The sequence below is a fragment of the Oxyura jamaicensis genome, chromosome 1 (genome assembly GCF_011077185.1).
Source record: "Oxyura jamaicensis isolate SHBP4307 breed ruddy duck chromosome 1, BPBGC_Ojam_1.0, whole genome shotgun sequence".
Taxonomy (NCBI): Eukaryota; Metazoa; Chordata; class Aves; order Anseriformes; family Anatidae; genus Oxyura; species Oxyura jamaicensis.
The window spans coordinates 30,341,401-30,367,608 of record NC_048893.1 but is presented as its reverse complement, the minus strand read 5'-3'; the positions used below and the strand labels follow the sequence as shown (position 1 = coordinate 30,367,608).

Genomic DNA, 26,208 nt, shown 5'->3' with positions numbered 1-26,208 from the left:
CTCTCAGCCTCTACAAATGCAGCCAGGCCCAGTCTCAGTGGGCTGGATGACAGCGCTCACCTCACGGCAGGGAGAGGCCTCCCTGCATGTCCCTCCTTAGAGTGCAACAAGACTTGCACACCACATATGGTATGACACCGGTATAACGCTCATGAATTTGGCCATATACTATCCAGTCTTCACATATAGGTAAGTTCCATCATTGCACAGCCCTCGATAAAAATAGAGGTAAAGCAGAAGGCAGTAACACTAAAATGCAGCCTCCCTCACAGAGCCTTTGGAAACAGAGAGCAGGGGACTGTGAGGTGGAGCAAGGTGTGGGTGGTGACGGTGAGGCTACCAAGCCCCCACTGTCTGTGGTGGGCAAGGCTCCCCTGACCACCCCCACGCGCCCCCCCCCCCCAAAAAAAAAAAAAAAAGTTAGTAGTTAGTCCAATAGTTAGTCCAATGTACCAGCTCTACCAATTCTTTCCCAGTGTGCATCATTTAAATACCAAGCAGATAGCATAAATTGGGAAAAAAAAAAAAAGACATTTAAGTTGACTAATATTTACACTCTTTTATATGTACTCTTACAGAGAAACCTTCTTGGTGCCCTGTCATCCTAGTGGTGTTGTAGTGATGTTGGCAGTGGTGGATATAGCTGCAGATAATTCAGAATTGACTAGACATTGAGACTTACACAAGCTGTAAGCCTAACACCTCTTCAGTTCAAACTTCTGTGATGAATTTAGTCTATAAAAATAATGAAATAAAACTTCTGGGGTTGAGCAAATTGTCGTCCTGCTGGGTACAAAAATTTTTAACTGACCTTCTGTTAGAATTTCTCTCCTGAAAGAGTTCCTAATTCAACACCTCTATAGCTAAAAGACACAAACACTGAATTTGATACTCAGAAATATTCACATGAGGTTAGATGAAAGATCCTACTGACACTTTCTATGTTGACAGAATTAATTTCCCCCCTTCCCGTCCCTAGTGGCTTAATATAATTGTGTTGAACAGGCACATAAACAGGCCAGGTACCTTGGTAGCACTAGTTCTAAGACAATTCTGCCTTCAGTTCTCTGTCTATTGCTTCTACGAACAGGCTTTAAACATGGTGAAAGTAAAATATATGGCATTAACCTTTAAAGGCAAAAACAATCTGACATCTAAGTCCTTCAAGTATTGTGAAAAGGGCATGGAGCATTTCAGTATGTAATAAGATGTACTACTCAATACAGCTATGATAGGGAGGCAAAAATACACAGAATTTTTTCCTTTATGGTCACCAGCACTTAAAGGGTAAGTTTGACTTAGCAAGTATATGACTTTTATCTATGCTTTATACCTGTAGTAACAAATCAAACTATTTATAAATGAAATTCAAAGCTGCCAAATAATCACGGAACAAATTGTACTTCTAATGAAACATCATTTAATGTACCATCAATAGATCTGAAGTTCAGAAGTTACACAGCTCACAGGAGCACAAAATGCTTGGTTGGAAGGTTCATATGGGGTGATCTAGTCTGACTTCCCACTCATATCAAGCCTGTCACCAACATTGGATGTCCCCAGCCACAGCTTTGCCTAGCTGAGACACAGAAACCTCCAAAGATGAAAAAAGCACGTGCTCTCTGGGTGGCCCATCTCAGTGCTGAAATTTCACTTATTGGTGAAATTTTTCTTTATGTCTAGTCTAAACTTCCCAAATTGCAATTTCAGGCCACTGCCCTATGTGATATCATCTGACATTATCTAGACTTTGGATCTATCATCTTTGTTCTTTATACCATTATGCACATCTGTTAGATTGCCTCTTGCCACCGAACTATACAACCTTAGTTTTTATTAAAGAAACTGGACTCAGTGGTACTTCCTTAATACTAAACTAAAGAGATGTGTGCCTTCCTTATTACCAAAAAGGTTTTCTGAAGTCAGTTGGACTTTGCCAGTGAAGTAACTAGCAAAAAAAGATCACTAATGGCATCTCTCAGAGAATCACTGGTTTCTGTTACACAGGAGAAGTTTTATCAAAAGATGTGTTAGAGATGATGTCTAACCTAGGACTTCTGAATCATTCTCCTCACTGAGAAAAAAAAGTAGTCTGTCTAGGTTAGGTACACGAAAATGAGAAGTATGATAGATTGTTAACCACTGAACTTAAAAAATACCACAAGGATTTGAATAACGCCGTTCCACTGCTTGCTACTAAAAATTAAAACATGGAAGAATTAGTTATGGCTAGAAAGCATTCCCTTCTTCATCCCTTCATCCCTGTGATCACCTCTGCTATCCTGTCAAGGTTATTAAGGAGAAAAAAATAATGAGATGAGTTCTCCAAAGATTACTTTAAACCACTCCAAACACCAGTTGGCTACCTTTCATTTCTCAAAGCAATTAAAACTACTGTATAAATATAGTTCAATAGTTGCCATATGAAGAAGTAAAAGTAGAATATGCATTTGTATAAAATTAAATCATTATGCATCAAAGGAATGACTATATTAAAGCAAAACACTAATCTTGGCATTCACTCTATGGGCTATGTGATTTTTTCTGTGATTTCTGTCTTTTGCTATGTTGCTACGTTTAAGGAAAAAAAAATTAAAATACATATTGAACTTTCAGATTTCCTCAATCTTCTTCTAATGTCAAATCAAACATAAAATAACAAGCAATTTGTTTCATAAAAGAGATGGAGTATAGTGTTCCTGTGTAGATCTAACGAGAAAGCTTAAAATATATCTCGATAAGGAAATAAAATAACGAAGAAGAAAAACTCAGCCAAATTGAATTTGAGTGCTACACCTTTAATTCATGGATGAATTGATGGCCCTAGTGAAACAGTGGCAGCCAAAATCTTGCCTTTTTTTTTTTTTTTTTTTCAAAAAGGTATTCATAACTGCACATTGAAGCACAATTTATTTTTCTTCTTCTCATCTTAGAAGTCAGACATTGATTGGTGAGTAACCTCCAAACTGCTGAGAACAGTAAAAAGAGTATGAAAGGATTTCTAAAGAAGAACTAATCCTTTTTCTGTCAACTAAATATTTTTCAGGCATTTCATAGTACACTTTACTGAAGCTGGGAGTACAGGGTCAGCCTCATGAGTCAGAAGAAAGGCCTGTCCCATTCAGGACTCCAACAGTGGTCTGTAACAAATGCAGCAGAAAGAAAAATGAATTCATTGCATGCAGAATACAACTTTAATCTCATATTCTTTGCTACTTCTGTCAGTCATTAGCTCTTCAGTCAAAGGTTGGATATAGGACATTGTTTTAAATAAAGCAGTGATGGAACAAGTATCTATCAAGTCTGTCCTGGGCAACACCCTGGCACGGGAAGTTGCACAATTTAATTTTATGCCATATAAAAGAGTATTACTTGGATAGTTTTCAACCTGCTGCCTGCTTTCACTGAGTATCTTTGTTCTCACACTGTGAAGAAAAGTGAATAATATTTTCCTACTTAATATCCTTACTATTCATGCCTACTTTACTAACCACCCTTAGCCTGGCTGAAGATTTCCTTGCCTCTCTTGCACTCCTCATCCTGTGAGATACCCTCACCTGACTTTCTCTGTTGTTTTTTAGTTTTTTAGTATCTTTCTTGAACATTGTTTGGAATCTTTAGAAGCTTTACTTTTTGAGATCCAACAACAGTTTAAAAATATATGTTTTCTGTGACAGTTACAGAAAACATCTTTCTATAGCATTCTTGCTAGAAAAATTTCTGACCTGCAATGAGTTAAAACATGTAACAAAGTGTCTCAGGTTGAGGTAAATTTCTTTTTTTTGCTAATGTTGAAAGGCATTACAGAGTTCCCAAGCACACGTGACCAAGCAATAGCCATCAGTTGGGAATTTGCAGGCAGTTCCCAAGCTCACAGTTGGGCATGTAGCAACTCAGACTGGAGATGAAAGAAATGCATGGGAGGAAGTTGTAAGGTCTTTTAAAAGACAGTAGCCACTTTTTGTGTTTTCTGATATGTAGCAACTACTGTCTTGTTAGCATGGTTCTGAAAATGAATAACCTATACGGCTTTTGTTTCATGTGTTACTGTTCTCTAGAAACTCTGTTGAGTTTTAAATCTCTGTACACACACCTAATTTCTAGTTATAAAGCCTTTCAACGGCCCCTGCACAGCTTAGTTATGAGCATTACAATTAAAAATGAAATTTTCTTGCATTCGCACTTCCCATGTATCCAGACTTTCCCATGTAAATAAACATAAATGACAAAATTACCAGCATCGGGATCATAGGATCATGCATACTAAAAATATAACCAGATAAGAAAACATTTTCACAGTGCCTACTGTTGAGTTAAAATACAAGAAAAAGTGAAGAAATTAAGGAACATATGGCTTGTTCTAATGCTTGTTCTAGCACTCAATATATTGCAACACAGGAAGTTACCAATTATTAATTCTTAAAGTAGAGTTTGAAAGTGGGCCCCACTAATAAATTAGAACTGTGATGATATGAAATGTCATGATGAAGGAAAATCAAGAGAAAGAAGAGAAAACCAAACAAGTTGCTTTAGGCAGGTTTATGTACCATGTTAGAGGTTGTTCTGAGTACTTTCTACTTAATTTTCAGGTCATGAGAAAACTGTCAGGTGCACCATGAAAACTATAATTCTCATAGAGGAGAGTTCTTTTGGATGTATATTCTTAATTTAGTAGAACCTTATGCATAATAGTTCCAAGATCAGTAACACAGCACTGACATGCAATATGCAGCTACTTAGAGGCTTCTTTTCATAAGCATTTCTCATTGTTTTTAAAATAATTTCTCATTATTTTTAAAATATTTTCTCATTATTTTTACTGGTTTTATCCTCTTAGTTTTCTTATTACTGCAACAGAGGGACATTTTCAAATTATGATGAAAAGATTTTGACCATTCTACATGAAAAGTGAATGATTACCTTATTTACTTGATAATAACGTGCAATAAATATTAATATTCCTGCTAAATCAGAATAAAAAAGAAATGAAAAGATAAAATAATTAAAATGTTTGTATGAGTTACTATGGGTAAAAAATTTGCATTTTTCTTTGAAAAAGCTGCATACTTCAAAGTAAATATTTTTCCAGGATCATAAAATATGCTTCTGGCAAATGTAATTCATATATACATACACATATACATATATATATGTAAGTAGTGTAAACAGAGAGGTTGTAATTTTGTTTTCTTGCTGCAAGCATATACAATACATAAATACCTTTTTGTCCATGTTATTATTTAAAGTGAAACATTAACCTGATTTCATATTTGAAGGTGAAAGTGTATGGTATCTTCATTTCTTTTCACAGTATTTTCCTAAATAAGAGGTTACACTCCTCCCTCACGGATGAAATTTTAAGATTTGAGAGCTTGCTTCTATTTTTCCTTTCCCTGGCATAAATTAACTGCCAGTTAATTACTGAGGCCAATGCAGTTACACACGTGAAGTGAGAAAAGAACAAAGTACCATATGGTTTTAGTTCTGACTGACTGCAAGATTGCTTTGATTGCATTAATACTAGCATTATGAGAAAGCACTGCAGTCCAAAAAGCATCAAAGAGACAAAAAAAATCTCAGCCATTCATGTGTTTCAGAGAAAACAGATAAGCCTATTATTAGCCATTGGAACTGACTCCTTTGGTTAAACAAGTAGTTCCAATATTCAGTTGGTTGTGGTATCTCAAGAATGAATCTAAAATTGTGTAGCTCATGAATTTATTATAATGGTCTTTAAAAGCATCTCCATACCCCTAACTGTACAACAGTATTCCAGTTGAGTATTCCTTTATATAATACTCAACAAAAACTGTGTATCCCTTAGGAAGATGATGAGTTAGAGCAAAGTTGTCAGGATGTTTTTCCTCCCTCTTCAGCCTGGGTCTTCTAGGAGAAAGAGGAGGAAAACATAAAAAACAAACAAACAAACAAAAAAACTGCCTTTGACAGGATGCTAGAAATAACATTCTTTTATATCTGACTTTCAAATGTAACTTTTCTTTGTTAAAAAGTTATGTAGCTTTAATACCTAGCTTAGGTCTTAGGGCCAGTTAGGGTTCCTGAACTAGATGTTCTTGTACTTAAACCAGTGAAAGACATATCTCAGTCAATGCGCATCTACAACACACTGACAACACTGTAGCCTAGCACAGCAGTAGCAGCCACACAAACCAAGAACATGGCTTTGGTTTACATAAAAAGTGCAATTCACATGCCTGGAATACAGGCCAAAAATGCCTTCTCACTTCCTGCCTGGCCTCCAGCTGCTGATCTGTAAGATGTAGATCTACATTTTCTGTAGACCTTCTCTAGACCTAGGTCTCCTGTAGATCCTGTAATGCCTGCCAGCATTATGTGGTTGTCCCTGGTAATTTAGGGCATGTCAAATGCTACAACCTTTGTTTAAGTTTCTGAATGTTTAAACATCTGAATTACACCCTAGATGACAACTGATTCAATGGAAACATAGATACCTAAATCAAATGTATGAGGTGGATGTCTTTGGTTTTGATAACAAAATGAATAGCAGCAAAACACCAATTTGGAAGACATACAGGTATTCTAGACATTCGTCTCTCTTTGGTGCATGCTTCCAGTTTGCTTAGGATTTGGTCAGTCCTGGCCAGCATCCAGGCTACTTTGAATCCCTGTTCCAGTTTCATAATTCTCCTCAGTCACTTATATATGAAATTAATTTGGCTTGTAAATTTTGGAATCAGCTGCCTGAAGGCAGTGGTCCTCTCTGAATTAGATAAGATGCTTTGCTTTCCCTAAATATTTAAGTTCAATTCTGTCCTGCTGGCCAACAGGACACAGATTTCTAGGAAACCAGGTCTTCTCCTCTGCACGTTTCCAAGAAAAATCATAATTACTTAAAATCTTCTCACCATTTTGTAACATAATTCTCAATAATTATCCTTTTTGGGTAATTATTCTAAACCATCTCACACTACTGGAAAATTGCCTGCTAATAAAAATTAGCAGACGGAATTTCCCACATGTAGGTATTAAAGCTGCACTTATTTCTGCTCTTTAGAAAAAGCATTGTTTGATTACAGAAATTGTGTGAAATTCTTGGCCATTTCTCTATACATTGCATATACCAAAGAGACTGCCCTGTCTTTTGTCTTCTTTTCAGTCTTCTTTCCTAAAGTGACTCCAGCGAATGCTGCTATCTGAGGTACATACAGTCCCTCCCTATCCACCTGGCATAATAGGAGAAGTTGCATCTCAAAACTTGTCTGCTGTGTGGAACACAGAGCAATGCAAAACTCACATTTGTAGAGCACTAACTCTTCTAGAGGTGCTAACAAAGGAGAGGTGCTATCTCTGTGCAGGAGGGTTTGGGGCAGGCCTTACTGTCAATACTTAATAGCTTGGGCTCAACATTGTGCTGGCATGATGGTTCTACTTCCAGTTTGCAGCCTATGAGGTCTTTCCACCACACTCATAGTAGATAATAATATATGTGTGATACAAAGATGGACCTAATAATACATGTCCAAAAGATAACAGCAGCTTCAACTTTTTTACAGCTCATAAAATGTGAAGTGATTCCCAAGGAGTATGATAATATAATGCAATTTATTATGGCTTTTCTAAAGTGGTTGACATTTTCATGAAAAAAATGATACAATTAGTAGAGTGTATGCTAAATGGATTTAGAATTCACTCACCAGCAAATTTCAAAACACAGTTATTGACCTGTAACCTGTGCTAAGGCACTACTTAAATTACAAAACTAACAGGAAAGAGATGTGCAGACTGTGTCTGACCTTATATTTAGAGTCAATACCGAGCACAAGTTGAATCAGCCTCATCCACCCTCTTTAGTAATCATCCAAACCACTCCAAAGTTGAGCACTTTGCATTTCTCATTCCTTATTCATCTGTATGTTTTACAGCTTCCCTTCTCCCCCGAGAAGTGGAATTCCCCTAGAAAGTGGTCTATGGACCACTGTGGACTTTTGTTACTTTCTCTCCAAGTCAGTTGACAAAGGAATTAGATGCAGAGGTTAACAGATACTAGGAGCTATAGGATTACTGCAAGCAGACTTCTCGAGTCTGAGGCCTGTACTGGGTAGTTGTGCTTGCAGTACACTACTAAAACTGGCAGCCTATCTGGTGGCACCAGTAGAAACAGTGATATTTGGAAGATTGGCAGTGCATCCAGGACTCAGCTGGGCTGCTGCTGAAGCATCCTGTTTGTATTATCAGTTGTCAGCAAGATTTTAAGATAAACCATAATTATCAGTGCAGTCAGTCATCAGTGTTGAAGAGCTGCTGTGCTTATCTCTAGATAGTGTACAAGAGGAAAGTATTTATTTTAAGATTTCCAAGCAGCATGGGAAGGAAAAAAGGAATTTCTTTCACCTCTTTCAGCTCACCTGAAATTTTAATTTGAGCTACTTCTCCATCTCCTCCTTCACTGTGTGCTCGGACCTCAACAACATATTCACCATCACTGGGGACTGGGACCTCTATTGTGTGTTTTCCAGTTGAAAACAACTTGCCTTCATGTTGTCCATCTGGCCTATATAACACCTAGGAAAATCAGAGTACTTACAGTTACTGAAATGCTACATTTCCACAAAAACACAGTTATATATACACAGTGAATGAATTTAAAAGTTTTAGGTTTTTATTTATGAATGAAACCTATATAGCTCAAAACATAGTGGGAAGTACTACTTTTTCCATTTTTACATAAGGTCAATCTAGACAGAATGTTTTCTCATTTTTTTCTCTATTATAAAATTACACCACCTTTTGAAAAATAGTTTCAGCCTCTCCATTCGGAATATGTACTTGAATGATGGAGGATAATAATGGAGGGTGGCAAAGAACATCAAATAAAAATCTCACTTCTCAGTTGGGTTTTCTGACATAAAACTTACTACCATTTTTATAAAAGAAAAAAAATATGTTATGTACTCAGTCCTGTTAAACTATGACAAATGTGACAGTGTGTCCTGCGGGACCAAGTCCAATTAGGTATCAAAAGGCATCACTGTTTACAAAATACAGCTCACGTAGGATACACAAAGATAAAAATTATTTTCATAGATCATACTTTGTATCCTTCAACTGCAGACTCATTTGACATTGCCTTCACATGATCCCAGGTGATGATGTACCTTGAACCAGATCTTACAGAACTGATAATTCTTGGACGTTGGCTTGGAGCTGAAAAGCAACATATGTATAATGTGCACATAAATGAGATTTCATAAACATTCAATTACATTTGTATTGATATATAAAAATGTTAAAAGGAAAATTATGACTATCTTCATATAGCTAAAGGGTAATCTCCTTCCTGGAATGAAATGCTGCAGCTCCAGCCAGGCAATTCTTATATGGCTTGGTAAGTGGCTGCTTTGTGGGTTTGCCTTTCTGAGTTGTCAGAATGAAGTGGCCAGCACTACCCTTTAATATGTTGCTGACCATGTGTGTCTGCTGCCATGCAACTAGGTTCGGAACATCCCTGAATTGTGGCTTAAGAGATATTTATTCATTGACATCTAATGTTTAATTAACGATTTAAAGACAGTTCTAAAACATTTAACTCAGTAGTAATCAAAGCACCTCACTGCAGAAAGCATTAACCATATTTTACACAATAAGTTTATAAAACGGAGTCTTATTCAACACAAGTAAACCCTGAAGGTCCAAGCTGCTCAGTATACTATTTACTGACAAAAATCCTCAAATTAGTTATACATATTTTTAGCCCATATAGGTGTTTTAAATACACAATGTGCGTTTATTGAGCATTGCTCAGAATATGTTAGTGCTAGGTATTATTAATAAATCAGGAGCTATAATCAGAAACCTGGCATGTAAATTCAAGACTGAGATTTAAATCACCCAGTTTTCAAAAGTGCCTAATCTTGGCTATCAATACTGTTCATGAAAAAGTCAATTATTCATAATTTAATAGTCAGAATACAGTCCTTCCCCCTACTGATTAAACTGAAAGCCAGAGTATAGCTGCCCAAGTTTGGTTTGAATGTTGACCCCTTAGAACCATAGAACCACAGAATAGTTTGGGTTGGAAGGGACCTTAAAGATGATCTAGTCCAATCCCACTGCCATGGGCAGAGACATCTTTCACTAGACCAGGTTGCTCAAAACCCTGTCCAACCTGACTTTGAACATGGGCCATCCACAATTACTCTGGGCAACCTGTTCCATTGTTTCACTGCTCCCGTTGTGAAAAATTTCTTCCTTACATCCAGTATAAATCCACCCTCTTTCAGCTTAGAACCAGTACCCCTTGTCCTGCTACCCTAGCCCACACTAAGGGGAGACTTGGAATATCATGCCCAGCTTTGAGCCCTCCAGTACAAGAAAGACACTGATAATCTGCAGAGTTCTGCAGTCTCCATCTCTAGATGTTTTCAAGACCCAACCCTGTGCACCCTGGTCTAAGCTTGCAGCTGACCATGCTCTGAGCAGGAGGTTGGACCTTCTGAGTCACTTCCACCCTGAATTATCCTATGAGCTTAAAAACTGTGTCTCCTTACTGCCTTTTGTAAGATAGCCACATTGTACATGGATACAAAAGTGAGGAAGGAGAACCTTGGTAGAAATTTTCATACCAAGAACCAATACGACATAAAGGAAGAACATAAGGCATATGAGTGAGAAGCCAAGTTTGAGGACATGAGAGACATGATAGAACATGCAATAATGAAGTACACAACATTATAAATAACCTAACGCTCCATTTACTTACGTGCTTTCCTAGTAATAATATCAATGGTTCTACTAGGAGGTCCATAGCCAGCACTATTGAAGGCAGAAACATCTACATGGTAGCGTGTATTTGGCTTCAAGTTTTCCAGTTTGGTTGAGTATTCTTGATTGCTTACTTGTACCCGCTGTGCAGCTGCTTCTTTATCGTGAGCAGCCCAGTAACGAATCTGTAAGCAATCAAATTGAATGATTAAACTTAGCATATTTTGTTATAAGGAAAGTTTATCAAAAATGATGTATGCTGGGTATTTCTACACTACATACTCTGGGTAATAAGTGAGCTAAAAGACATTTAGCAGCAACAGCATGGAACTCCTTCTCCAGGCTATGATTATAGCCAAGCTGTATATAGACATAAAGAAACAGAAGCTAAATCAGATGAAGCTTATGAAGCTTTTCACAGTGGTTTAACTTGTTTTCAGTTAAGTCATTACAAGTCTGAAAAATGGATACTGCCATCAGAGAATGAGGCTATTTTCTTGCTGATCTGGTTTTTGAGCATTTTACTCTGAACTTTAACATTGTTTTTCTACACTGCAGAGTAGATTACACTCAGATACTGATTTCATGATATTTTGTGTAAAATTTTTAATACATCTATTCCTTTTGTACGTATATTTAGAAAACTGAAAAGTCAGTCATGTTATTTATGTGTGTATCTAGATATAAATACCTAATCATTTTCTAAAGTTCTCTGGACAAAATCAGATTGCAAAATACAATATGACATTTGTCAAAGTAGATGAGAAAGAACCCGTAAATGCTTAAAATATGGGAAAAACATCAATGTGAACTTAGATCTGAAAATCCGTAGTCAATTAACTGTACATAGAAATCCTGTGAGATTTTTTTGTTCAAGTAATTGCTCCACTTTATCTTAATTCATTATACATTTCTTCAGTAAATATGAACCAGGCCATATTACTTTCCTGACATACTTGGACCCAGTCCGAGAAGCATATTAAGACAGATTCTAATGAATAAACACATTTTCTTCTATTTCTTCCAATGATTAAGAAGTTTTACAAAGAAGCCTTGCTTCAAAAATAATTGAACCTGAACTGATACCTATTTCTTACCTCTTTCTCTGTGAGCTATGTGCACAGCAGCTCTTCTGCCAAATTGGCCCTTAGATTTCAAAGTTTTATCGTATACTACATCAAAAGTTCTTCCTTTGAGTAAAACATATTTTTAAAGAACTGTAAGGGCACGTAAAAAAATCTGCTTTTATCAATATATGAGGGTAGTTCAGCTTGGCCACAAAGATTAAATTGAGAGATTAATAATAAAAAAAAAAAAAAAAAAAAAAAACACAAAATAAAACAAACACAACAAAAAAACCCTAACCTAGAAAAACAGATATAGTATTATGTTATCCCTGTAATTAAGTATTTTCTCTTAAAAAGGCTGTATGTTGCCTCAGGTATATTGTATGAAAATAACCTTGACAGATACAAACACAAAAATTGAACCAAAGAGTAGGCCATACTGAGTCTTTATGCTTTATGGCCTCATTTTTGACCACAGTTTCACAAGTTGCTATTTGAGATTAGCTGTTAAAATCCATATTTAAACAGACAAAAAAAAAAAAAAAAAAAAAAAAGGAACCTTGGTTTTCAAAAGCAGTATTGATTCAGCAGCACCTAAAATGCACCTCTTTACAAGCTACTGATACAAATATCTAGGTTTAAGTTTCAGACACAATTACAAAACAGAAATTCAAAAGAAAAGATTTACTAATGAAGTGATGTCATTCCACATGGACTGCCACATACGCAGGGTGCTATTCTGCATAGCCTTATGAGACGCAAATGAGAGTAAAACACTGTACCTTCTGGGCTTTGTCTTTTTTATAACAGTAGGCATAAGAATAAATTATTAAACTAACCTTAGAGACTGAAAAGCCGTTCCCATTATATTTTGGCTTCGAGTACTTTTGTTCTCAGAATTCCTGCTCTGCTTTGCCTGTCTTCATAATGATTTTAGAGTATGCTACATGAGAACTTTTAAAGTCTTCTTATGAAGAGACTAATGCTGTTGGTAATTTCAGGCTCTAGGAAAAAAATTGCTTTGTACGATTTGATTAGTGACATCAGGTATGCTGATATTTTGTCTTTTAAATAGCAACTGCTTTAACTTTCTATTTTGCTTATGTTAGTTTTCTCCTTGGAAACTTCAGTTGAGGTGTATGTTAGAAGAGCAGATAGTTTGTCAAGGCATTAGTATTGCCATTCTCCTCTTTAAAAAATAGGGATAAGACTTTTATTTGGCAAGGCTTTATTTTTGCTTATTGAAATTTAAAATGAATAAATTTAATAAAACTATTTATTTGTTTTACCTCAGAGTGTATTGTAGCTGAATGAGGAGAAGTGCAGTAGAGGATTTCTCTTCCCCTACTGTAAAACTACTGTGCTGGATACTGTAACAGCCACTATCACTAACCAGAGGTTACTCTCATTCAAATACTGGAGTCTCTTGTCAGTGTTTGTTGCCTTAATCTTGCCCACCATCATTAGAAATTATTCATACTGTGATAACTATAATTGACTCCCATTTTTAAATATGGCATGCGTATCTGCCTTTGAGCAGACATGAGCAGGTAATTTTTAGCTCTGCAAATATATGTCTTGCACAGTGTTTTGGAAATGTAATCCACTAGCATCCAAAATTTCAGTTAACTGTAATTTAGGAACTTCCACTCCTGAAATTCCCACTTAACAAGGTGGCTTTCTTACTGAGGGAACAGCCTTTGCCCTGAAGTGAGTGAGGAATGGAGGAATGTGTGTCCACTCCATTCTGCAAGTTTCTCTGAACAGTGGCAACCTCTGTTTTTGATTAATGATTTCAAACTAGCAAGGGACCCTAAACCATCACAGTCATTTTAGCTGAAAGCCTGACAATGATCTTCAACTCAGAATTGTTTTTATATTATTATAATTAACAAACTACTGTAGATAAATTGCTGTTGTTGAAAGCAACAGCTGTGTGCCATTAGCTATTAACTTTAAGTAACTCAAGCACTAGAGAGTCTGTACAGCAAGAACTAGAGGACATTAGATCTATCTCTGCCTCAAAATTCAAACAAGCAAAGGGGTATCTGTAAAATTCTAGGTAGCCAAAAATTTATTAGTTACAATAGGACCAATGGCAGCTTTGCTGTAGATAACTGGTTGTTGAAGTCTAATTCGTTCATTTTCAGTATGTTCTATTCCATTTAATTATTTGCTTTACCTAAAGATGGCAACACTACAGATACCCTATATGAGAAGCTTTTGTTAAACATAGGGCATGTGCTGGAAGCCTTTGAATACGTCTGACTTGCAAAACTTCCTACAATCCTCCTGTTCATTTACACTACAGTAATGCCAGTGACATAATAATGTACAGCATCAAACAAGACAAGTGAGAACAATGAATGAAAATGTAAATTACACCAAGAGCATATTACATTTCAGGCAGAAGTAATATAAATTAAATCTAAATCCCAAATACTATTGTTCTTGGCTGCGATGTTGTGGACTTAACTACTCCTAGAGTGTGAATCACGTCTATTTGGATTATTGTAACTGATCTTGGAAAATCAAAAATTTGAAATAAGATTATTCTCTTGATAACTAAGAAAAATACTGTCTTCTTTACCTTATTCCTAGGTTTCTTTTCTCACATATACTCTAAAAGTCTCTTAAAATACTTAGAAATCTCCTTTTCACTCTCTTGCCTCTTTGGAAGTAGTATCCAGAATGATATGCCCCATTGCTACAAGAATCCACATTTTCCCACTTTGCTCTCTTTTTTTTTTTAATTTCAGAGCTTGGATAAGAATCTCAAACAGTATGGTTTTTTTGTTTGTTTGTTTGCTTGTTTTTGTTTTGTTTTGTTTTTCCTGGTGCTCTGCATTTACCTTGTTAGGGTAGACCATGAATCCTCAGGGGACAAGTGAGAGTATTTCACCTCAGTTTGTTGAAGAGGTTAAGCCAAAACCAAAAAGGGGTCACACAGTGATCTGTGGAAAGGGAATGCCTCAGACATCATGAGTCTGAGCTGCTCTGCTGCCTGTGTTGAAATCAGGGGAAAAACCACTATCCTACATTATCCTCTTCTTTATTCAAATTTTAATATACTGAAATACATCAGAAGGTGTTTCTGTAAGTGTCATGGAACAACATCTTTCATATTCATGGAAGTTTTACATAGGAGGGACATAAAAGAGACTCTCTATTCATAATAAGAGAGAATGCTAATGACATATTTCACTAAGAGGAACAATGGCAGTGAATAGCCATAAATGTGTTTAGTAAAATGAACATCTGTTGCATAGAAACAGCAGGAAATATATAGTGTCTTTGGTATTGCATGCACTGAAGAGCTGTGGCTTTTAGCGGGATATTGCAAGAACTCATAAATCTGAAATTCTCTGTATGGATGAAGATAGTTTTCTTATTTTATCTCTTCTTTAAGTGTGAGCTGAGGACACTCCCCGGTAATGGCAAAATGCATCAGCTCACACTCATCACCATGAGAGCAGTCATTGTGGCAGTATGCATTAGTGTCAAAAAAATCTGACTCCTCCTAGTGTGAAAAGCATCACATCACAGGTGAAATACCTCCAGACATTTTGCTCAGAATACTCCCACCTCTTAAACTTCAGCAGTTAAGAGGTCATTTATGCCATTTTCAGGTAATAATAAAGACCAAAGTGAAACTGAGAAAGTGTTCTGGTGAATGAGGTACTTTGCTAACAAGTGTTAGAGCTGAGCAATAATTAGAAAATAAGTATTGAAAAATTTCCCGATGCCTATATGAATAGTCTTCCAGACATATTCATTTTAATTTTATAATGCAGTTTGACCTAATCTGTGCTCTTTTCTCCACAACTCATATCGTAACTTCACAAAGGTAACCTACAGCCTTGACCTTCCAGAAAAGCCTTCTCTGTTTCTGCCCTGTACAATGGTTCCTTCAGGGCTGATGGGGATGGCCATCTGATCTTCAGGAACATAAGACTTTTTTTTTGCTCTAGAAGCACAGGCTCACCGTTTGCTGCTCTGCCCTCTGCTAGAATGAGGCTTATTATTGTTCTGGAGAAAAGGATCTCAGAATGAACACATTACTGAGCTCCATGGGACAGTAATTCATGTCTATTAGTCTGCTTATTGCTGTGTCAGATATTAACTTTTTTTTCACAGTGATAACTAAAAAAAATAGTTTTTTTTTTTTTTTAAAAAAAAGAGAAAAAAGACAAGAAACTCAAGAGTCTAATACCACTGCTCATTGTACATATTCAAGCAATCAGCTCACACTGGATTTATGGAAGTGTAATACTTCTCTAGGAATGAGTGGATGAACAAGTATTCCAGGCCGCATCCCTTACATCTGTATTCTGTGTAACAGAACTCTCCACACATTCCCAGGGTATCCCACCTTTCTTCAGAAGTGCAGTTATCCTCTTCCTAACCCAAAGGTCCTCCATGCTTCTTTCCCACTGCAATTATATTCACTCTCCCCTCTCTCTCACTCTTTCCCAATTAACACTCTTCCCTCTCTTCTTTCCCTGATCTCTCCTGACAGCAATTCAGATGGCTCTAGGTAAACTAACGTAAAATAAAAATGTGGTCAGAAACGCATATGAGAATGTTCTCCTGCCATGTTCATTCCCCGTTCATCCTCAGCACCCCTCCATACTTCCTGCCCTACTCCCCATCACAACCCTCAACATCCATTGCCATGCTCAATCGCTACTGCAACCTCAGCCTTTCCAGTGTTCTTCCAGCCCTTCTTGCTGCTGCTCTCTCCACTTCTACAAGTCCCCTGATGTGTGTCTGCCCAATGTCTGTTCTGGTTATTCCCAGAATAAAGCTTCTTGCCTATTTTCTGCAAATACTGTCCAACTTGGCAGTGCAACACTGCTACATGACTAGCTGGTCTGAGCGCACAGATCTATGTTCTCCACCCTGCTCTCAATTACAACCATGCCTTCTTCTATTAGGTCCTACTTGCACAACCCATATGTAACACCAAACCACTTTAGTAAATTAAGAGTTACCATTGATGTCAGTGTCTTTATTACAAACCCCAGTGTCCTCTGCTTATAATTTTAAGCGTTGTGTGTGCACTACGTAGAATCACATTTTATATGGGACACTGTGCTAGTTCGTATTGAGATCTTCACTATGATCTGTATCTTATTAGAATAACCCCAAACTATTAAATATATCTCATGGAGACAAAAATATATATAATGAAATATGGAACTGAGAACTAGTAATTAAAAGAACATTTATTCATATACTTCTGTCACAAGGATACATTCTGTGAGGTTACTTTGCATTCGTCTATGTTCATTTTGGAACACAGAGTCTACCATCAAGCAGCTGACAAATTAAATATCAAAGCAAATCACTTACAAACTAATGCCCAAATCCATTTTCTGGAATGCAGCCAAAGTAAGCCGGCTGTACACTGCAAAGTTCATCAGCATCCGCTGTGCACGGATGATGTAAGAGTTCCCTGCTGGAGAACTACATGGTTGTTTCTAGTTGCACCCATCCTGTGGCTGTTGTCATTTTTGTACAAGTACATGATGAATTTTTACCAGTGGTACCAGTAGTTTTTACCAGTAGTTCTGGACTAGAAAAACATGCCTTAAAGCTCTTTCTGATGTGGAGAATAGAAACCATGAACAAAATACTGTCTTGCACAATAGCATTGTATCTGTTTTATTGGATTCTGTGCATTTGTCACCTAGTCACACTTACTAAAGGATTTGTGGGTGAATTATATTAATAACTGCTGATAATTTAAATGGGCCATGACCTACAATTTCATGTCTGTGTTGACAATTACACCCAAAACTTAATTTCATATGTTTTGAGACGGTAGAGATAGGCATTCAATTGTGTAACATAAACAGACAACATTTGTTTGTGAAATAATGATGACTTTTTTCAGATGATCAGTGGGTACACACCAGTTAATGTCTTAGTAATGAAGTACATAGCACCAAAAATAATCTGTTTCTCAAGACGTGAAATCTGGACAGAAAACAATAACTAAACAGAAGTGAACTCTAAGAGCTAGAATGTTACAATGGGAATTATTCTTGCATTTAATCACTGAAATTCAATTAATGAGAAAACATGCAGTGTCACCTCTAAACTCACCTGATATCCTTCCACAGATTTCTCAGAAACATGGTGCCAAGAAACAGAAATTTCAGAAGATGACAAAACTTTTACGCTCACATCTGTGGGTACCTCAGTTGGAGCTGGAAGACAAAACACGTTAAATGTCCAATCTCATCCAGTGATATTGCTATATTCACTTTGAAGGGCTTCTCTCACTTCAGTATTTTGTATTATTTTCTTGATATCAGTGTTAGTCTTCAATCTGCTTTGACATGAGTAAATTTTAAATTCAGTGATGATCTGTATGGGAAAAGACTCTATAAAAACAAAGCGATGTTCCTATTACTTGGCTCAGACTATGTATTTTTATGCTTCAACAGACTCCATTCTGAAATTTGTGTAAATTAAAATCTGGCTTTGATAAAGAACTGATTGAAGCATCCAGTGATCTTTTACTAAATTGGACAACAGTTGACAGATTAAAACATATATATGAAATATTTTTAAGCTAGCTACACACAAGTATTCATGTGTATATCATTTAATCACAATGACACGAAGTTTTTATGAGACTAGATATTAGATACAGAGCTGGCTAGTGGGGCATATAAATCTGAACATATGCGTGAAATAATCCAAGAGCACCCTTCCATCAGCCATTTATCAGACAGTTGATATTGCTTGTTTTCTTACTTTTGGACACCAGCCAATGCAGAATACAGGTCACTATAATGTGACATACTTGTATTCAGGGCTCAGAAAACTAAGTACTAGGTTAATTATACAAAGCTGTTAATTTCACTGTTGCTTTCATTTTAAGTAAGGTAAGGAATTTGAAAACTCATAAACTTAGCAATGTCTACAAAAGAGAAAGTTTTCCAAGGTAAGAAAATTCTCTTTTGCAAATCTTTTGAAACAAGTTGCAACAGACAGGCATGGCAGCCTGAGCTGAGGAAAGCTTTCATATACTTAATCTTCCAACCGGGCATCAAGTCAACTATGCATCAAAACAGCCACTGTTAAGAAAAAATCAGGTACATCTCTTATGAAAATTATCCTGGGCAACAAAATAATCTTATATGCATAGTTACCTTTTGTAATTGTCTTTCATTGTCTGTTAATAATGTAAATGTATAATTAAAAATGATACATTATTGCAAAATTGTTTTCACAACGACAGGCATTTAGATAAGCAAGAGGTCTGTGCACTCACTGCTAGCAATCATTACTCTGCAACAGAAGGTATGACTAGTAGCTGTCAGACATGGAACTTGGCTTAAAATATGTGGAAATGCAGAAATTCCACAGTCATGAAAGTGAATAAAGACGTCTACAATTATAACTATACACAGATACATTACAAAACACACTGTTTAATAGAAATACTGTTGTTATATATAAGTATGCATGCATATTTATACATATCAGTATGGAATACTGTATATTTCTTTAAAATCCCACTACTGTCTTTAAGAGGTTGTGATTTCTGACAATAACAAAATCCCTTGCTATTTCAGAGGTATAGAGGTACAGGTGGAATAGATGTGATCATCTCATCCAGTTCCAAATCAGTGACAGACTCTTTATTTTTTCAATTATGGAATTTGCCAAAATGTTCCATATTGAAAAGTTCCAACTGACAGGGATTTTGCTGATACAATACTCTAGGCAATAATTCATCTGCTTATGCTTATTCATTAACTCTATGTAATTTATAACCATATTTGGCATTTATGTTCTACAAATATTTTGCAGTCTTCTCTGAGCCAGAAAGATGACATCAGCTGCTTTTCTTCAGTCTTCTAATTCAGCAATTCTACCAATAAAAAAAATAAAGTGTGCCTTCCAGTATGTCCTCTTTTCTGAAAAATAGTGATCATTGCACAATTTTCTTCTAAAAGTATAATTATACAAAGTTAAAGCTGGATGCCAGCAAGCATGCTATAAGGTACTGAGGTGACTTTGTGCAAGTCCTGATGCCAGCAGAAAACTGTGAAATGCTGTTTGGATTAACTTTTATTATACCTATTGGAAAAAAATCTTTCTAACTTGTTCTGCAGTTCCTGTGTTTGATATGGTCCTTAAAGAAGGTCACAGCTCTGCACAAGAGATGTTAGCATTACTAGTAAGGTTTAGAGCACCACGAATCTGACAGTTTTGGTGCTTCTTGTAGTTGAAACCAAATAAAAGAAGGTTCAATGACCTTCTATTGCTTTTGCTGTCTGCATCTGGCATCATTTGTGCACAAGAGTTTCTATCAATAAAGTGTCTGAAGTTTGCGGAACTCTGTGCTAAAATATCAGCAACCACTGAAGTGATTTCTTTATCTGGAAACTGGCACTACTGCCCATTTACTTTTCTTCTTCTTCCTTTTGAAACTACTAGGCTCTGCCATGTCTCTGAACTAAGAGAGCTATACAAACACACTCCCATGCCTGACATGGTTAGTATAAGCCTAACATAAACATATGGGAGCTTATCAGTCAGCTGTCGATAATGTCTCTGAGAAAGAATGGATACTGAAATGTTATTTGGCAGATACGGCTTTTTTTACACCATAGCAATCTATTAACTCATTTAGACAATTGCAAAAAGAATCATTCTTTGCTGAAGCAGCTGTTGAAGATGATATCTTAAGGTTTGCTTTTCTGATAAAAAGGATTAATATTAATCACTTCAGAAAGCTAAGTGTTACTAGCTTGAATCCTGAATTATCATAAGAAACAAAAGGACTACTTTATCTTTTCTCTGTGTGTGGGCGATCTGTGTGCAAAGTTCCCATTAGTCCTAATGGGAAGCATGAACATAAATCTCCCGTAAAGTACACAGAGTAAAGAATAGAGTCGGAAGTGTGAGAATGTGGCCTTGTTATCATATCCCTCCTCTTGGCTCTTTGGTCTGGATCTGCTGACTTAGTGAAAGAGGGTCTGTTCTACAGAAAGAAAAATATTAGCAATTATTTGGGGTTTTGGCAGAAATTAATAAACTCTATTTTTTTAAATCAGGCTTCAGTGATTATGTTGCAATTACGATATTGTATATATTTCTCCTGATTTAAGGTAAACCTTCTTCTAGCACTTTCCCTCTCCTGCTAAGTTCAGAAATGTCATTTAAACTTCAATAGTAAAGATCACAGCATGTGAAATAATTCCAGCAAGAACTAAGAAAAAGATTTTAGTGAAATGTCAAAGACATTTTCATTAAATTACTCACTTGGTAGCTCAAGCATCCAAACCGGAGTAAAGAATGTGGCAGGACTAATATATATTAGACTCTAAACACACTTGAAATATAACTAAATAGAACTGAGCCATCATTAATTCAGAATTTTCAGGCTAAATTCTGATACTGACCTACTAGAATAATAGGTTTTAGTGTGGTCTGTTAAAAAGAAAAAAAAAAAACACATATATATGTCAACCACATGTATTAAAATCACAGAGACAAAATTGATAGATAATGATGTAAATGTTTTAGGTAAAAAATATGAAGATGAGAATTTATTTTTTTAAAGATTCATAAATCTTTTAACAAGAAGTGCATAAATCTTGAATGTTTCTTCATGAAGACAGCAAATACAACCAAATGTTCTCCATTGTATAGAAAGTAGAGTTTGAGGTTCTTTATTATGACCTGCAAGTGTTTTGTAAGTGAGATATACCCTCCTTGCTGAAGGATAGTTGGTATATTCATCAGTGACAGGGACCTGGATTTCTCTAATTGTGTTGGTAGCACTGATTTGGGCCCTCAGTGTGAAAATTAACTGGAACTTTTACTCACCATCTTGAGCTGAATAAATGACAGCAGTGAGACTGAATGGTCCATCCCCTTTGTTGTTAAAAGCTTTCACTTTTACTTGATACTGGGTTGAAGGTGGCATTGATTCATCTTTGTGAACATACCGTCCAATTTCAGGATTAGTAACTGTAACTCTTCTCCATTCTTTCTCACCAAATGGCTTGAAAGCCACTATGTAACCAAAGTTATTGCCATAGTGGTATTCTCTTGACAAAGGCTAAAGAGGCAAAAGATAAAACATTGATTATTGTAGACAGTCAAACAGATAGATCTCTATAGATCTCTAAAGAAAAACAAATAATACAGAAAGCATCAGTAAGTGTGCTGAAAATATAAAAAATAAAATAAAAATAATAAAAACCCTAAAGTTCCATTTTCTTCTGTTTTATTTCTCTTCTGTTTTACTTCTATGTTTTACTCCCAGCCCCTTTAAAACTGTGCCACCTTCATTACCCAGGTTTGTAGTAGTAGTACACTTGCTACTAGTACATATGTGGATGAGTACAGTACTCATCCATGCTCACTATAAGACACATAGTTATTGCCTACAGAAAGAAACCAAGAACAATTATGTACTAAACTGTTGTCAGCTGTAGCTAGGAAAAAAGCTTTCTTAATGAGTAAGTGAGAGAGAGGATATGAAACACAGACACAATATGCAAGCATCTGGGTCCATCTGCACATGTAGCGATACCTGCACAAGACAGAGAGAGAAAATTCAAATGGCTGGTCTAAATTATATTCATTAACCTAAAGGTGGTCATCTAGGCCACCTGCGCAGTTGATGAAGAGAGACTAGTAAAGGAATGATTAATTCTGCCTCTTTTTAGTGACGATGGAGGGGGTACAGTTAGCTGGTTTAGACTACCTATCTAACTTCTAATTGATAGAAGTTTAAGTGAAAATGACTTCCACTTTCAGCATGACCATTAAAGGTATCTATCCAAAGATATTTCTTGAAACTACAATTGATCTCCTATATGTAGAAATACCAGAAAATACAAAATTACAGAAGACCATCTGCTATAAAACAAAACTCCATTTACCAAAGCTCTACATTCAGTGATTCCTCCTCAGTCTGTGAAGCCTTAACCAGAACTACAAGATAGTGTGGCCAAAATCATGTCAATAGTGCACCTAAAGGCTGACTGAAAGTATCCTTTCAAAAGAGACCTCCTGCATTACATTTTCCCATCCTGTAAACCTCACAGAGATGAAACAGCTTATCTTAAGGCAAAGATCCTGGAACAGTATAACAGATACTAACTATTGTCCTTAAGCTGTTCAGTTACTTGTGTAGCAGCACTTCAGATAAAATTTGAGAAATCTGCCCTGCCAAAAGGGAGATGAATATTTGGTGTCTAGTTGTGATGCTAACTACATGTCATTTAAATTTAGATTCACAGACAACCTTGCAATTCAAAGGGTAGAAGACTTCATATATTGGGTCACCTTTGATAGCTGATCTTCCAAAACTATTATTGTGTGCAGCCACCTAAATTCAAACAGAATCCCATCCAAAGTAAGCAGCCTGGATAAGTGGCCCTAGAATGATTTTCAGCCAGAGCAAACTTTAGAAAGTCACAACTAACCCTTTAAAATTATGTTCTAGAAAGTCTTGAAAATTTGAATGAGTCTAATGACTTCCCATAATAAGGTATAAGTAGCTGAAGAGTTTGTAGTAATTACTAAAAACTTTGAGAAATGAAATAGAGGGAAAGGCAAACAGGGAAAAAATGAGGAATGGACATGCCACTCCTAGCTCCTAGCTCTTTCTTCGTTCTTCTTCCCAAACAAGTCTTTGATTGCATGACTCATGAGTCATGGCAAGAGCTGAAAGGGGGTTGGCAGCAACATGTGAATATACCATACATTTTATTCTTCTCTTCTTAATTAAGGACTACTTTATGTAGTGTATGCAAATGTTAGCACATTTTGTGGAATCAATATACAGCTTTATCTTAGCCTTACAGACAGATTGGTGTCTGTCTATCCCGTGTCAGACAGGCTCTGTAAATCTAATGCCTCCATCCAAAAACACTTGCTATGCATAGTAGTAGAAGATTTTGGAAAGTAAATATTTGAAGCCATGCTTAAATTGTCTAGCTAAATGAGTTACTCATTATAGAACACATGTAAAATCATGATATTAAGTAAGAAAAATAATTGGAATATAAATCTACTTGGGCATAGAGGAAGGACTGAAATGATCTTGTACTTCTTGCATTAGTCACTCTCCTCCTGGTTATATATATATTTTTTTCATTGGTCTCAGCCAATTTTTCCCTGTACTCACAATACCAGGGGTCTTTACCCGAAATGCAATAATTTAGACACATCTACTTCTTGACCTATTGTTAGTGGAACTAAGAAATAAACTTCTCAATATATTTTAAGAGCAATATAGATCTCACTTTTGCAGAAAACTTGAATTAGCTTAGAAATCTTTCTCAGCTAAAGTTAGCTTGGAAAAGGTTTTAGAAAACATCTTAATTTTTTGAAAAATTTACTCAGTTATTTTGGTGTTTAATGTTTTGTCTCTGTCCCTTTTCCCTTTCTTTATTTTGCTTAATACATAATCATTACAGAAAAATGAACGGCTTGGAAAAAAAGAATGAAGGTATCACTGTGTGATATCAATAAATGGCTAAATTGTGGCATGAGGCAAAATTGTTTTGTGTTACTGGTTACACTAGCATAAAATAAACATAAAATACAGAAGAATTTCTTTAAAAATCCAGTTAATAATTATGACTGGCTGGCTTACAGAATGGTAACGTCTTTTTTATTTCATAAAGCCGATACGTCTGTACACAGCACATTAAAGTCACAACTAAGATGTTACACTTTTAATTGTTTGAGAATCTGCATGTTATTCAGATTGCAACTTAGAAAAAAGCCTCAGAGAGGCCTCAGAGAGATATATGTAGAATTTTCAAATGCAGTTACACAATGCAATATCATAGCCAGTACTTCTTGTATTTCAGTCTCTTCAAAACATATTTAGAGAGTGCTTTAGGCTGTGTTTTAGAAATGTCCAATACATGAACATTTACAATAACATACTCCACATTTCTTTTTATGTATTTTTATGAGAAAAGTCTGAAAACCCACAGTGTGTATACAAATCCTGCTCTCACAGGAGCCAATGACAAACCTTCTGTGGGTCTCAAGAACAGCAAGATCAGACCCAAGGAGGTTTATGCTTCATTCCATCTCAGTGTGTTACTTACCATCCATGTTATTGTCAGCTCTCGATTGCTTCCACCCCCTCCTCCAACATCAGAAGGAGCCACATTAGGAGCTAGAAAAATAGAAGAGACAACAACAATGAATACAGAATATGCAGTCATTAAGAACCAAAACAAACAAATCATCAACAACAACAACAAAAAATACCAACAGTATTATTTACTTCTCTTTTTATCAGCAAAGCCAATGAGCACACGTGGCCCACACAATTAAAATAATGATAGTCTGTAATAGCTGCGAGCCTGCAGTCTTGCCTAGCCTAATGTATAGCTACTGCTACAGGAAACATACCAGTTCTAACCGTAGTTAGCAATCAATCATTCTTCTTTTTAGCCATACTCTTTTTAAATATTCAATGTAATTTTTAGAAATGCAACACTCCTTGTAGGCTTTAAGAGAAGCACAGTGTTTTGTTCTTGTGTTTCTTCAGATGCTGACATTCCAAGGGCTCAAGCACCCAGGGTATGAACATGTATTTACCCTAACAGACTGTGATTAGTTCCATCCGTTTCAATGGATTTACCCACAATGTGTAATGTTAAACCCATGGTTACGCCTTTGAAGCATTGTCATCCCATTCCTATTCTAGTTCAGATGAGTGGCAAATGTCTTCTTGATTGGCATGGGTAGATATTCAGAATTGAAGCTGCCCTAGTACTTCAGTCATTTACTAATTAATTGCATTTCACACTGATGTTCTGTGGGATGCAACAGCCTGTTGATTCCTCATTGATGCACAGATGAGTGGTAAGGTAAGATACTCTCAAGAGCTCCATTACAAGTCATTCCTGTATTTTCATTTCTCTAAGACTCTCTTATTACCTAAATTCTCTTAACTACGGTAAGCAACTGAAAACTAAATTTTCTCTTCAGAAAAGACATTTCTCCAAAATCAGTCTCTACAATGATACATAAAAAAACAATTGTCAAGAACTGTCTAATTAATTAAAGACTGTTTTTTTCCCCACTAAGTGTGATGATTGCTATCCTCTTTGGTGTGTGTGTATTTGTTTGGTGTCTCTGAATATTAAGGACACACACAGTACCACTGCAAACTCAGGAAACAATGTTTAATCCTATTTATTATACATTAAAGATGCCTTCGGCGATCATGCATTAGCTACATGTTCTAATGACATGAACATGCTCTTAGTGTTAAAACATTCTTACATGGTCAGGCATTTTTCCTACTAACCAGAAAAAGTCACAAGATCATACAATTATAGAATACCCTGAGGACCCACAAGGAAGGGACCCACAAGGATGCTCGCCA

General features: G+C 36.1%; 1 protein-coding gene across 1 annotated transcript in view; it reads right to left on the bottom strand.

The window, feature by feature from the left end:
* The window catches only part of CNTN1 (contactin 1), a 144,347-nt gene that overhangs the window by 8,720 nt on the left and 109,419 nt on the right, over positions 1–26,208 (bottom strand). The window contains exons 17-22 of the mRNA XM_035326087.1: positions 24,917–24,987; positions 21,666–21,900; positions 17,922–18,025; positions 10,742–10,928; positions 9,074–9,186; positions 8,388–8,544 (exon numbers count right to left, since the gene is read on the bottom strand). Coding sequence (XP_035181978.1) covers positions 8,388–8,544; positions 9,074–9,186; positions 10,742–10,928; positions 17,922–18,025; positions 21,666–21,900; positions 24,917–24,987 — 867 coding nt within the window. The remainder of the gene's footprint in view (positions 1–8,387; positions 8,545–9,073; positions 9,187–10,741; positions 10,929–17,921; positions 18,026–21,665; positions 21,901–24,916; positions 24,988–26,208) is intronic.